General features: G+C 41.5%; 1 protein-coding gene across 2 annotated transcripts in view; it reads left to right on the forward strand.

The window, feature by feature from the left end:
* Positions 1 to 10,238, forward strand: part of LOC110531962 (renin) — a 197,052-nt gene extending 186,814 nt beyond the window's left edge. The window contains exons 3-11 of one of the 2 annotated variants that reach the window (XM_021615508.3): positions 2,525 to 2,634; positions 2,995 to 3,148; positions 3,292 to 3,415; positions 3,594 to 3,712; positions 3,928 to 4,124; positions 4,233 to 4,355; positions 4,606 to 4,750; positions 6,728 to 6,826; positions 9,620 to 10,238. In XM_021615508.3, the coding sequence (XP_021471183.1) occupies positions 2,558 to 2,634; positions 2,995 to 3,148; positions 3,292 to 3,415; positions 3,594 to 3,712; positions 3,928 to 4,124; positions 4,233 to 4,355; positions 4,606 to 4,750; positions 6,728 to 6,826; positions 9,620 to 9,781 (1,200 nt within the window). In that variant the 5' untranslated portion in view covers positions 2,525 to 2,557 and the 3' untranslated portion in view covers positions 9,782 to 10,238. The remainder of the gene's footprint in view (positions 1 to 2,524; positions 2,635 to 2,994; positions 3,149 to 3,291; positions 3,416 to 3,593; positions 3,713 to 3,927; positions 4,125 to 4,232; positions 4,356 to 4,605; positions 4,751 to 6,727; positions 6,827 to 9,619) is intronic. The other variant, XM_036987861.2, reaches the window with a different exon arrangement.
* The last annotated feature ends 3,931 nt before the right edge of the window (positions 10,239 to 14,169 follow it).

Consider the following 14,169-nt stretch of genomic DNA (forward strand, 5'->3'; position numbering starts at 1 on the left):
GATTTAAGAAGGGCACCTGTATCTTTGTAGTGACTGGGTGTATTGATACACCATCCAAAGTGTAAAATGAATAAGTGTATGCTCAAAGGGACCATGCTCAAAGGGATATTCAATGTCTGTTAATTTTTTTCCCATCTACCAGTAGGTGCCCTTCTTTGTGAACCATAGGAAAAGCTCCATGGTCTTTGTGGTTGAATCTGTGCTTGAAATTCACTGCTCAAATCTTAAGGACCTTACAGAAAATAGTAAGTGTTGGGCACAGAGGTGCAGTAGTCATTTTAAAATCATGTTAAAAACTATCGTAGACAAGTTTAGTCAATTGAACTTTTTATGTGACTTGTTAAGCACATTTTTATTCCTAAACCTATTTAGGCTTGCCATAACGAAAGGGCTGAATACTTATTGACTCAAGACATTTCAGCATTTCATTTTAAATTAATTTGTAATCTAAATGTAATGAATTTTAAAGTCCGACTCTAAAGGGGTGTGAATACTTTCTGAAGACATTGTCTCTGGCCACCCAGAATCACGACAACACACGGACTTCTGCCCCATTGAAGGGTGCGTATCCTTTTCCTGACGTTGTCAGCTAAAATATGGAGTATGTCTAGATTCTGAAATAATTTTTTTTACATAAATATTATCAGCATAAAACATATTAATATAAATGTATCAAAAGTACCCTTTTTTATTTATTTGTTCATTTTTATACATATTGTTCTATTTAATATACTCTACAAGCACATACCATTTCTAGAATGGGATCTGTGCTACTTTTGAAGTTATTATTTTATGAGCACTACCAACACAGTCAATGAGGAAATGGATTCAAAGGGAATCCCTCTGCTGGTGTGTAAAAAATGGGTCATAGCTTCATTTGGGAAATATGTACCAGAGAGCCCACCCTGGATATTTGACATGTTTGAAGAATATATATTGTTCTAAACAATGTCTAAAAATGAGCAAAATCCAAAACTGTACTCTTCGCACATATGTAGGCCTGTACATTTACAGTTATTGGTTAGCCTGCAGACAGACATTAGCTAGCCTGGCTGTCATGCGCTGATCTGTTTCACCTGTCTTTGTCATTGTCTCCACCCCCTTCCAGGTGTCGCCCACCATTATCCCCTGTGTATTTTATCCCTGTTTGTCTGTTGCCAGTTTGTTTTGTTTGTAGAACCTACCAGCGTTTTCTTTCCCTGCGCCCGCCGTTTCCTTGCTCCCATTTTCTAGTTTCCCGGTTCTGATCGTTCTGCCTGCCCTGAGCCTGCCTGTCGTCCTGTACCTTTGCCCCACTACTCTGGATTACCGATCTCTGCCTGACCTGACCCTGAGCCCGCCTGCTGTCCTGTACCTTACACCCTCTCTTGATTATTGACCCCTGCCTGCCTTGAACTGGCATTTGCCTGCCCCTGTTTGAGGAATTAACTTCTGATCCCTCAACACTGTCTGCACCTGGGTCATACCTTAAAACGTGATACTAGCTTAGTATCTAGTCTGAGGTCCACAGCACAACCCCCACAAACAAAGTTTAGGATTTGCTCCATTTCCTACTGAGTCTGGACTATTGATTTGGAATATTTCAGAGACAGGTGTTGTCTTGTCCCCATGGATTGGTGTACTTACTTAGTGCCTAATAATTGATAACCTACCGAATGAGAGTAGAGTTGAGTTGCTAGCAGTACAGCTTTGTATTAGGAGAGTGTAAACAGACAGGTGTGAGTGCTCTCTACTCTGCAGATACGAGCTGGAAGGATATGGGAAAACTCCACTTAAGACAGGGAAGATAAAGGGAAATCATTGCAGCATACAGTGTCAAGTTGGAGCAGATGCAGTATACTTTAGCAGAAAGGAAAGAGATGGCACTTTAAGTTAACATCTGGTCTGTGATGTTTTTACAGTCCATTTCACTAGGTCTTAATGTATTACTGCATCATCTGGCAATCATTGCTTTCAGATCTTATAGCTACTTTCCAGATTTCACAGGGCAGTTTTCTGTCTCCTACTGTAAGCCTGGGTGATCCCTGTCAGCACCCTCTCCTACTCCTCTGCCCCCCCCCTACAGCTTCTCCCTTCTTTATCCCCCACCCCACCCAAGGCACCCACTCCTCTTCTCACAGGCCTTCACCTTTGCAGCTATGATGGAAGCCCAGCATGGCTAGAGAGCTCTCTCTCTCTCAAACCCTTACGTCCCTGCTTTCTGTATCCAATATGTTCCCAGGGGTCACAGTTTAAACCTCTCTCTGGGACCCGTTTGTCAGGGGAGTGCTGGCTGAGGGAGGGAGGAAGAAGAGGGAGAAGAGGGTTGTTTTTGGTGGACACTTCTAGGGAAACTCCGAGCCAGTGGCCTTTGGGTCAGAACTCATTGAAGGAGTGAAGGAGAGATGGTATAAAAAGAGTAGACAGACAGTGAGAAAGAGAGAGAGGGGCCAATCTTTCAGACGATTGGATATACAACCAGCTGGTGTGCCCGGAGGAACGATACTAGGATAACTTGACTAGGATAACTTGTGCGTCTTCTCAGGGCCCGTACACTCCTTCGCTCTTCAGAGTCTCCATGGCCATGCTGATGCATTGCTGGGTGTGTGTGATTGCTCTGTCACTGACGATGACCACAATCAATGCCTTACAAAGGTAACCATTTTTTTTTGTGTGTCTCACTATATGAAGTCTACTCTGCAATGTGTTATGGTCCTCTGTGTTATGTTCCTACGATGTAATGTCACCTACGATAGACAGCAAAGGAGGTTGAATGGATACTTGGGTGTATTTTATCCATTTAAACCAGCCTCTTTTGCTTAACTAACTCAATAGAGAATGTGTATTTTTGGCAGAGCTGTAGAAACAACAATGTCATACTGACACGAGGACACATGGTCTTATATCACCAAATGGTCCATGATTGCAGACTGGATTGTATAACCCCACCCCTGGTCACTCCCTATATATCATTCTATTGGATGGTCTTTCCTTACCATTGTCCTCTCTGTTCAGGATCAGTCTGAAGAAGATGCCCTCCATAAGAGAGACTCTGCATGAGATAGGCGTGTCCCCTGCCCAGTTCTTTGCTGAATTGGCCCAGAAAAGCAAAGATGACCCCTCCACCAGCAACGGCACCACCCCCACCCCCCTCACCAACTACCTGGATGTGAGAGACCATCTGCACACATTGCACTGACAACACATAGATGCAATTGACATTGGATTAGCACATAAATGAGAGGACACGAAACCTATGCCCAACTCAGTGGTGTAAATGATTAATTGCTTCCTCTTCTCTCTTCTTCTCAGGCCCAGTATTATGGGGAGATCAGTATTGGTTCTCCTGCTCAGATGTTCAATGTGGTGTTTGATACAGGCTCAGCCAACCTGTGGGTGCCCTCTTACAACTGTTCCCCTCTCTATACTGCCTGCTGTAAGTACACACACACACACACACACACACACACACACACACACACACACACACACACACACACACACACACACACACACACACACACACACACACACACACAAAACCTGTATGATTGCGTCACCAGTGATGATGATGTTCCCGGATGATTATGACTCAGTGACCTTTGAACTCTCAGTTACCCACAACAGATATGATGCCTCCAAATCCCGAACACACATAGAGAACGGGACAGGTTTCTCCATCCAGTATGCCTCTGGAAACGTCAGAGGGTTCCTGAGTGAGGATGTGGTTGTGGTGAGTTATGCAACACCTCAACAGGAAAACAACCAACCTTCTCTTTCTCCTAATCTGTTTCCTATCACCTATTTGTATTGTCCTTTTTAATGATCAAATTTGGGAAATAATAGTAGACTTGCCCATAAGTAGTGGTATACAGTAGGATCATCTCACTGGGGGAAAACCTTTATCTAGGTATTATGGAACAACATCTTACTCTGTGCTTCCTCTAGGTGGGTGGCATCCCAGTGGTCCAAGTATTTGCTGAGGTTACAGCCCTGCCTGCCATCCCCTTCATCTTTGCCAAGTTTGATGGGGTCCTGGGGATGGGCTACCCCATCGTGGCCATCGACGGCATCACCCCCGTGTTCGACCGCATTATGTCCCAGCACGTCCTCAAGGAGGACGTCTTCTCTGTCTATTACAGCAAGTAGGAGATATCACTATCACTGTTCATATACGGATTATTCCTCCACATACACAAATAAGTACTTTTAGAATCTGTGAATTAGTCCAAAATATGTTTTTCTTCTCTCAGAGACCCAATGCACAAACCAGGTGGAGAGCTAGTGCTGGGAGGGACAGACCCAGACTACTACACTGGTACCTTCAACTACATGGGCACCCGTGAGGCAGGAAAATGGGAGGTCAACATGAAAGGGTGAGATGGGAAAGTTGTATAGGTCTGTGTATAGGTCTGTGTGCATGTTGTCTGCGTTGGACTAGTAACCGGAAGGTTGCAAGATCAAATCCCCGAGCTGACAAGGTGAAAAGCTGTCGTTCTGCTCCTTATCAAGGCAGTTAACCCGCTGTTCCTAGGCTGTCAGTGAAAATAAGAATTTGTTCTTTAACTGACTTGCCTAGTTAAATAAAGGTAGAAATAAATGTGTGTAATTCTCTTTCTCTACCAGGGTGTCTGTGGGGGAGGAGATGCTGTTCTGTAAGGAGGGCTGCATGGCTGTGATTGACACAGGCTCCTCCTACATTACAGGCCCTGCCTCTTCTGTGGCTGTACTGATGAAGACCATTGGAGCCACAGAGCTGGCAGAGGGAGGGGTATGTACATCACAAATTGGGCAGATTTGATTATGCTGCTTGTCACCTGTCTATGGCCCAGTGACGTGAGCCGGCAAAAGCTGTGAGGGAGGAGTACCTGCCTCAAATCAATCAGTAATCTGCGCCGCTCGGTCATGTTGGCAGCATTGTGCATCGTCCATAAAATATATGTTTTTATTTTTCTATCAAAAGCAATCACCATTGCATGTGAAAACACAGAATCCTACTCGTTACTCCACGTGCTCCTACGTCACTTCTGTTTTGAGCAGAGAGCCAACTTCTCAGTGGGCTTTGAACGGGGCAACTGGCCTCATTCAAAGGCAGCCCTGTTTCAAAAACAAATGCAAACAACCGCGCAACCGCGCAAACAACCGAGCAAAACACACCCAGATTAATTGAATCCCCTCAGCCAGTCTCTTAAAGGGGCAATCTGCAGTTGAAACAATAATAAAGTATTTCCCTGACACTGTTTCCATAAAAAGCTAAGGGATTATCCTGCAAAAATATAACCACTCAAGTTTTAACCATGTTTTGAGTCTACACAGTGTTTGTTTACATTTAATTTGTTTACAAACATTGGAATAAAACATGGTTATATTTTGACTTCTGATGGGATATGACATGAACTAAGCTCATGAGGCATTTATAAGTAAAATGCTTCAAGAATCAATGGGTAGGACCTACAAATTACTAATTTATAAGTACAAAAAAATGTATGTAGCAACTGCAGATTGCACCTTTAACTATTTTATCTTCAGAGGGGTATTCCAGAAAGATGGTTTAACAAATGCAGGATTTCCTGAACATATCAGTCTTGTCTTAATCAGTTGAGGGAGTCCCGGATTTCTTGGTTCCAGAATGGCTGCTTCTCTATTAAGTTATTAGGCCAAGCGAAGTGCAGATTGGTTGATCTGACAACTGGCAGGTTGTAGGCAACATTCAAAAAGGTCCTCATTTCGATGACAGGAAAAAACGATAGAACTGGAGTCAAAAGACAGAGCCCAATATTTCACAAGTCTAGAACGAGACACAAATGTGACAACATGCAATGAATATGATCACATATTTACCAACAAAAGTAATATATCCGCCACAGCAAAAGCCAGAGGGAGCCTCGCAGAAAATTGGAGCCAGGGTAAGTGCGCAAAAGAAGTAGCACGATTCCAATAGCTAAGAAGCTTAGCTTACACACATGGGTAATCATGTTTTCACTTTATAGAGCACGTTTATTGTAACATTGATTCTATAGCACCAATGACGTTGGGAAAATCTGCAGGATGAATTAGGCAGTTTATCATGTTGCCTATGTTTATTGATTTTGAGATTAGCAAAGCTTCCCTGGCAGTCAGCCTACTGTACCTGCAATACTGTAAAAGTCCTCCTTGATCATATGGACAGCTTGATGGCCAGGGAATGCAACAAAGACATAAAAAAATAGCTCAGCATCACCCACATTGTACCTGAAACTTCCAGTGGGAAAAAAATCGCAACGCAATACACAGAGTTTGTATAGTCAAAGCGAAACAGCGTTATATTATTGCTATATATGGGTTGAGTAAATTGACCAGATATATGAGTGATTGTGCTGAAAAGCGATAATATTCAAAGATAACTTCTTCTGAATGATCTAAAGGATCTATTTTGAGGGCCAACAATTCATTTACTTTGTAAATCACGGCAAACAATGCAGGCTCCGATGTCAAGTTGGTTTTCAAAGAAAGGACAGGCCATAGTGACAAACAGGAATCTGATTTTACGGATAAGTCCCATATTTGTTCACCAGCATAGGCTAAGATCACGTAACCTAGTAGGTAGCAGATTCACTTCAGCGCATTCGTTGCTATGGTCTCTGATCAGGCTCTCTTTCAAGCTCTTTCTGGAGCCGTGAATTCTGGTTTGACAAACCTCCTTAAGTCACTAATCCGGCTTTCTGGAATACCCAGTGGACTAAGCTGTGTTTTTTTGTCCCCTTTTCAGTACACTGTGAACTGTGACCTGGTAAAGTCCTTACCCAGTGTCACCTTCCACCTGGGAGGCCATGAGTACTCACTCACTGAAGGAGACTACATCTTATGGGTAAGCAACATGGAAACGAGCATGACTGGGATACAGGTACAGGGTGATTGTCTTTGATACCTTCGCAGCTATTATGTCATGTTTATTTTGGACTTATACCATGGCATTGTTGAATACTCATTTCTGATTGGCTTAAAGGGCATTCTAGAATGTACATTATTTCCCTATAATGCACGGTATATCAGCACGGCAGAATTCAATGGCTAGTTCATTCTCACATGTTCTATATTTGAGCTGCTTTTGAAAGCAAAAATTTAATTGAAAACATTAACGTTATTGCATTGCTGAATTTGATTTTCATAATAGCAAGCTAGGATGTATGGTTTGGTTAGATGAACTCGCAAGTCTGTTTGTTTGGTTACCAAGTCAACTACTACAGTAAACTTACTAGCTACTTCATAGATGTTGAACACCGCTTACAAAAAAATATTGTAGTTTTGAAACGGCAGTAAAAGTGCAGTAACTGCAGTCAACTGTGGTTTTTGGACGTGATAATAGCAGAATAGTGTAACTGCAGTTATTACTGCACTGCAACTGCACTTACACTGCAAAATTACTGCAGTAAAAAAGAACAGTTATTTTGGATGTCACGAGTCCGACCGAGGGTGGCTCCCCTTCCCGGTCAGGTGGCGCTCAGCGGTCGTCGTCGCCGGCCTATTAGCTGCCACTGATGGTCTTTCCTCCCCCTCCTTGTATGTTTATTGTTAGCACCTGTTAGGGAGTCATTAGTGGGGCTTTATTAGACAGCCGGCCCGCCTGTTTCTTTGTGCGGGATTAATTATTGTGACCATCGGTTCTGTAGTAGAGGAACGTGTTTGTTCCTGGTCGTGTATTCTACTGTACTATTTTAGTCCCCCGTGTTTGGGGCATTTGGTTTTGAGCACCCAGTGTTGCGTGAGTGCACCGTATTGCACTTTCCTTTCTAGGTAGAGTGTATGTCTATGGTTGCCTAGATTGGTTCTCAATTAGAGGCAGCTGTCTATCGTTGTCTCTGATTGGGAACCATATTTAGGCAGCCATATTCTGTGGGTACTTTGTGGGTGATTGTTTCCTGCCTTTGTGTTCTCTGCACCAGATAGGACTGTTTCGGTTTTGCCACGTTTGTTATTTTGTATTTGTGTAGTGTTCACGTTATCGTCTCTCATTAAACATGTTGAACACGAACTACGCTGCATTTTGGTCCGATCCCTGCTACACCTCTTCAGACGAAGAGGAGGAAATCAGCAGTGACAATTACATACAGTTGAATTCGGAAGTTTACATACACTTAGGTTGGAGTCATTAAAACTCGTTTTTCAACCACTCCACAAATTTCTTGTTCACAAACTATAGTTTTGGCAAGTCGGTTAGGAGATCTACTTTGTGCATGACGCAAGTCATTTTTCCAACAATTGTTTACAGACAGAGTATTTCACGTATCACAATTCCAGTGGGTCAGAAGTTTACATACACTAAGTTGACGGTGCCTTTAAACAGCTTTGAAAATGATGTCATGGGTTTAGAAGCTTCTGATAGGCTAATCGACATAATTTGAGTTACTTGGAGGTGTACCTGTGGATGTATTTTAAGGCCTACCTTGAGACTCAGTGCCTCTTTGCTTGACATCATGGGAAAGCCAAAAGAAATCATCCAAGACCTCAGAAAATAAATTGTAGACTTCCACAAGTCTGGTTCACCCTTGGGAGCAATTTCCAAACGCCTGAAGGTACCACGTTCATCTGAACAAACAATAGTACACAAGTATAAACACCATGGGATCGTGCAGCCGTCATAATGCTCAGGAAGGAGACGCGTTCTGTCTCCCTAGAGATGAATGTACTTTGGTGCAAGAAAGTGTAAATCAATCCCAGAACAACAGCAAAGGACCCTGTGAAGATGCTGGAGGAAACAGGTACAAAGTATCTCTATTCACAGTAAAACGAGTCCTATATCGACATAACCTGAAAGGCCGCTCAGCAAGGAAGAAGCCACTGCTCCAAAATCTCCATAAGAAAGCCAGACTACGGTTTGCAACTGCACATGGGGACCGTACTTTTTGGTCTGGTCTGATGAAACAAAAATAGAACTGTTTGGGTATAATGACTATTGTTATGTTTGGAGGGAAAAGGGGGACGCTTGCAAGCCGAAGAACACCATCCCAACTGTGAAGCACGGGGGTGGCAGCATCATTTTGTGGGGGGTGCTTTTCTGCAGGAGAGACTGGTGCACTTCACAAAATAGATGGCATGATGCGGTAGGAAAATTATGTGGATATATTGAAGCAACATCTCAAGACATCAGTCAGGATTTTAAAGCTTGGTCACAAATGGGTCTTCCAAATGGACAATGACCCCAAGAAATCTTCCAAAGTTGTGGCAAAATGGCTTAAGCACAACAGAGTCAAGCTATTGGAGTGGCCATCATAAAATTCACCCAACTTATTGTGGGAAGCTTGTGGAAGGCTACCCAAAATGTTTGACCCAAGTAAAACAATTTAAAGGCAATGCTACCAAATACTAATTGAGTGTATGTAAACTTCTGACCCACTGGGAATGTGATGAAAGAAATAAAAGCTGAAATAAATCAATCTCCTTCTACTATTATTCTGACATTTCACGTTCTTAAAATAAAGCGGTGATCCTAACTGACCTAAAACAATAAATTCTCACCAGGATTAAATGTCAGGAATTGTGAAGAACGGAGTTTAAATGAGTTTGGCTAAGGTGTATGTAAACATCCGACTTCAACTGCATATACATTTATGGAAGTCTTTACCAACATGTTTTGTGCTTTGAACTCTATTTGTGTCTGCAGCAATCTCAGTTTGGAGAGGACATATGTAGCGTGACTTTTAGGGGTTTGGATGTGCCGCCCCCTACTGGCCCTATCTGGATCCTGGGAGCCAACTTCATCGCCCGCTACTACACAGAGTTTGACCGTCGCAACAACCGCATAGGCTTCGCCACAGCAGTCTGACAGGATTCGTAGCCACCAAGCTTTCACTCTCTCTTGCTCTTACTCTTTTTTTTACTCGCTTTGTCTTTGTTACTGTCTTTTTCTATCAGCCTCTATTTCTCCCTTACACTCTAACTATATCATTCAGTTTTTCTTTCTCTCTTTTTCTGTGACTCTTTGTCACAGAGCCTGCCCTCTTGTCCATATATTTTTTACAGTTCTTGCATTCTGCCATGTCAAGTAATAATTTTGATTTCAATCTGTGTTTTGCACTCTTCTACATAATTGTTTTTAGTTGACGATAATTGACGTGCTGATACCAACACTGGACTTATGTTGTGTTATATACTGTATCACATGGCATGCTGACTTCACACAGTATCACATTGCAGCACAAATCCTCACTTAATAACACCATGTCCGACCTCATATCTGCATTGTCATGACGTAACACGAATAAAGCTTGTTTAATGGGAAAGTCTATGTTTTTGTTGTCTGCAGTCGAGGAATAGTGTTTGCACTCTATGTTATCAGAATGGCTGTCTTTGTCATTATAGGTAAAAAAAAAACAGCAGACGACGAAGTGTTGCTCATTCACCGACCACAGAAACACAAGCATATTTTTGGGGAGTTTGGCACCCACATGAAAAAATAATAGTTGACTATAGAATACTACAGTACTTACTATAATTATGTAGATTACTGTACTACACACTGTAGTATCCCTCGATCATGTGTGGCACTACTATAGTTCCTTAACACTATTGTTCCTCAACACAGGGTGCATGCTTTGAAATATTCTTTGTATTGTGTAGTAACTACAATGTTGTTGTTCCTTCCTCAGTTTTCTCCTATCACAGCCGTTAAACTCTGTCACTGTTTTAAAATCACCATTGGCCTAATTTTGAATGCCCTGAATGGTTTCCTATCTCTCCAGGAACTGAGTTAGGAAGGATGTCCGATTTCTTCATAGTGACTAGGTGTATTGGTACACCATCCAAAGTGTAATAACTTCAGCATGCTCAAAGGGATATTCATTGCAAAGAAAAAGCCATATCTCATGCTGGCCAATACAAAAAAAAGATTAAGATGGGAAAAAGAACAGACACTGGACAGAGATATGGCTTTTTCTTTGCAACTCTGCCTAGAAGGCCAGCATCCCTGAGTCGCCTCTTCACTGTTGACGTTGAGACTGGTGTTTGGCGGGCACTATTTATTGAAGCTGCCAGTTGAGGACTTGTGAGGCGTCTTTCTCCAACTAGACACTCTGATGTACTTGTCCTCTTGCTCAGTTGTGCACAGGGGCCTCCCACTCCTCCTATTCTGGTTAGAGCCAGCTTGCACTTTTCTGTGTAGGGAGTAGTACACAGCACTGTACGAGATCTTCAGTTTGGTGGCAATTTCTCGCATGGAATAGCCTTCATATCTCAGAACATGAATAGACTGACGAGTTTCAGAAGAAAAGTCTTTGTTTCTGGCCATTTTGAGCCTGTAATCAAACCCACAAATGCAGATACTCAACTAGTCTAAAGAAGGTCAGTTTTATTGCTTCTTTAATCAGAACAACAGTTTTCAGCTGTGCTAACATAATTGCAAAATGATTTTCTAATTAGCCAAAAAGCCTTTTAAAATGATAAACTTGGATTAGCTAACAACTTGGCCATTGGAACACAGGAGTGATGGTTGCTGATAATGGGACTCTGGACGCCTATGGAGATATTCCACCGTTTTGTAGCTACAAAAGTAATTTCCAACATTAGCAATGTCTACACTGTTTCAGATCAAATGTATATTTTTTTAATGGACCATAAAAAAAATTTTCTTTAAAAAACAAGGACATTTCTAAGTGACCCCAAACTTTTGAACGGTAGTGTGTGTGTGTGTGTATATATATATTTCCTGAGCTTTCCTATGTCTCCTAGATATAGGACAGACACTTCAAAACCTTATTCCTTATGATACTATTTCATATATTTTATATATATTTTTAGGATACCTAAAAAGCTTAGACTTTTAGAGGTTAAACATTATTATTGCACAGAGTGAGTCCATGCAACCTATTATTATTATTATTATTATTATTATTACTCTTGAACTTGCCATAACAAAGGGGTTGAATACTTAACTCAAGACATTTCAGATTTTCATTTTGTATTAATTTGTACACAAAATCTAAATTTAATCCATATTAAATGCAGGTTGTAACACAAAATGTGGGAAAATCAAGGTGTGTGAATACTTTCTGAAGGCACTGTATACCACATAGTTGAAAACCTACTAGGCTATAGGCCTACTGCAAATTATTGTTGTTTGTTCCTGAACTGGCCGAATGTCAGAGCTATCCTTCAGCTATCCATCAGGTTCTGCTTTAATTAATCATTGCACGATCCTGGCGCTATCCTTTCAGCACCACAAGGTTCTGCTTTAATTAATCATTGCACGATCCTGGCGCTATCCATCAGCACCAGAAGGTTCTGCTTTAATTAATCATTGCACGATCCTGGCGCTATCCTTTCAGCACCACGAAGTGCGCTCCAATAACACCTCATCAATTTATGTTGCATATGCCTAATAGTCATACTCATTACTTATTCTTGTAATAATAATAATATCACTTCTCACTATGGTGCTCATTTGGTAAAGTCTGATCAAAGCTGAATCAATGTCTAGCAAGATCACAGAAGGATTAATTAGCATTTTACATATCAGAATATAATGTAATACCATAGTATGCCGTTAACAATACTGTTACACCAAAAACAGCTAATTTCTAAATTGATTTTAGGATGGTTAGCTGAAGCTGAATAGTCCCCCAAAAATCTAATTTGCCAAAACTCAACAGAGCGTGTGACTTGGCAGGATATATGCTTTGATTGAAACAAAGTACAAGAAAGGCTAATAGTTTAACACCATCTGCTCTAATTCGCTCACGAAACAGTCATCCAAGATGATAAAAATGCATATTCCCATGAAACTGATTGAAAACAATCAAATGATTGGCATGGAGATGCAGTTTGGACATTTCATGAAGAAAGTTCATTCACGATTGACAGTGATGATGGCTTATTTTTTTTAATTAGGCAGCCTATGCCTAACTTGGTGTTTGAGTGTATTTAAGTGTTGGAAAGACGAGGAAGTTAGGGGAGGGTGAGTCAAAGAGCAGTGAGCTGGATTCAAACCCATGCCGACTCTGGCATACATGTGTGCTGGGATCAGCAGCTGTTACCGCTGGACCCCACTGGCCACGAACACAAACATAATGTCTGTACAGAAACAATCCAGACGTATTCTATTTTGAGTCCCATTATTAATATGTCTGATCTTCTGAAGTTGAGCTAGAGATGAATTGATATAAGACTGTGTCTTAGTTCTAAATTCTGGCAGCCTTAGGTCTTGCACAATGTGTTGATCTAATGTGGCACTGATGGCGTGAAAATAGCACACATTGTATGGATGTAAAAACCGGTTGAGTGATTTATCCTTGTTCCTGCTGTTCCTGCCCCTCTGAAGATGCCTTTCACAGTGTGGTGTCTGAATGTTCATCCTTATGTCATCATATTCTCACTCTATTTTCTCTCTAATTTCTCTCTCTTGCTCTCTCTCGACCCTGTGCTTTCTCTCACCATGCACCAGCTGGCTGGGTCATTATTCAGAAAACATATATTAGCATGTGTTTTTTCCCCCTATTTTCCCACCGTTCATGGGGGTAAGTGGGGTGAAGTAATTCAACATCAGCTAAACTTAACATCTACTGTATTGTAGAGTGATTCCTCTGAAACAAAACAGTACAAGATGGAGATGTCCCATGCTATCCTCATGGAAAAGATGGCCATTTCAGTGTACATCTCAACCACAACGGTCAGAGGTCATGATCAATCACAGGTCAGAAAGGTCATGCTTAGCAAACTGTCCCTGGAGGATGACATTGAAAGTGAAACAGAATTACATGAAGACAGACTGTTCCTGTATTTTTAACCTCAGTTCTAGCAGAGATAAAAACAATCATTGCTGTCATATTCATTGAGAACCATTGTGGGGTTGTTTTCAGAGGGTGGAGGTATGTACAGTGATGCAGGGTATGGAGACATTAAAGATACCTAGACTGGAAGACAAACAACAGTTTCCTTGCCCTCAACCCAGCACGTCCATTGTTTAACTTTTAAAAAAGTTTTGCGGTTAAGGTGAAGATACTAGCACTGCTACTTTATAAGGCACATAACTATTCTTATTCTCTGCATGACACTACAAAACATCTACATTTCATTTCCCACTACATCTGTGGCTTTAGAATGGAAAGACCTGTTATGTTTGACATAATGAGGAATCAAATTGCCAAAGGTAATATACTCAGGTATAACCTGGAATATGCTGAGTTTATGTACTGTAGTCTGCATTACACATAGAAGAAC

Source organism: Oncorhynchus mykiss, chromosome 9, assembly GCF_057628025.1.
Source record: "Oncorhynchus mykiss isolate SJ-2025 chromosome 9, ASM5762802v1, whole genome shotgun sequence".
Lineage (NCBI taxonomy): Eukaryota > Metazoa > Chordata > Actinopteri > Salmoniformes > Salmonidae > Oncorhynchus > Oncorhynchus mykiss.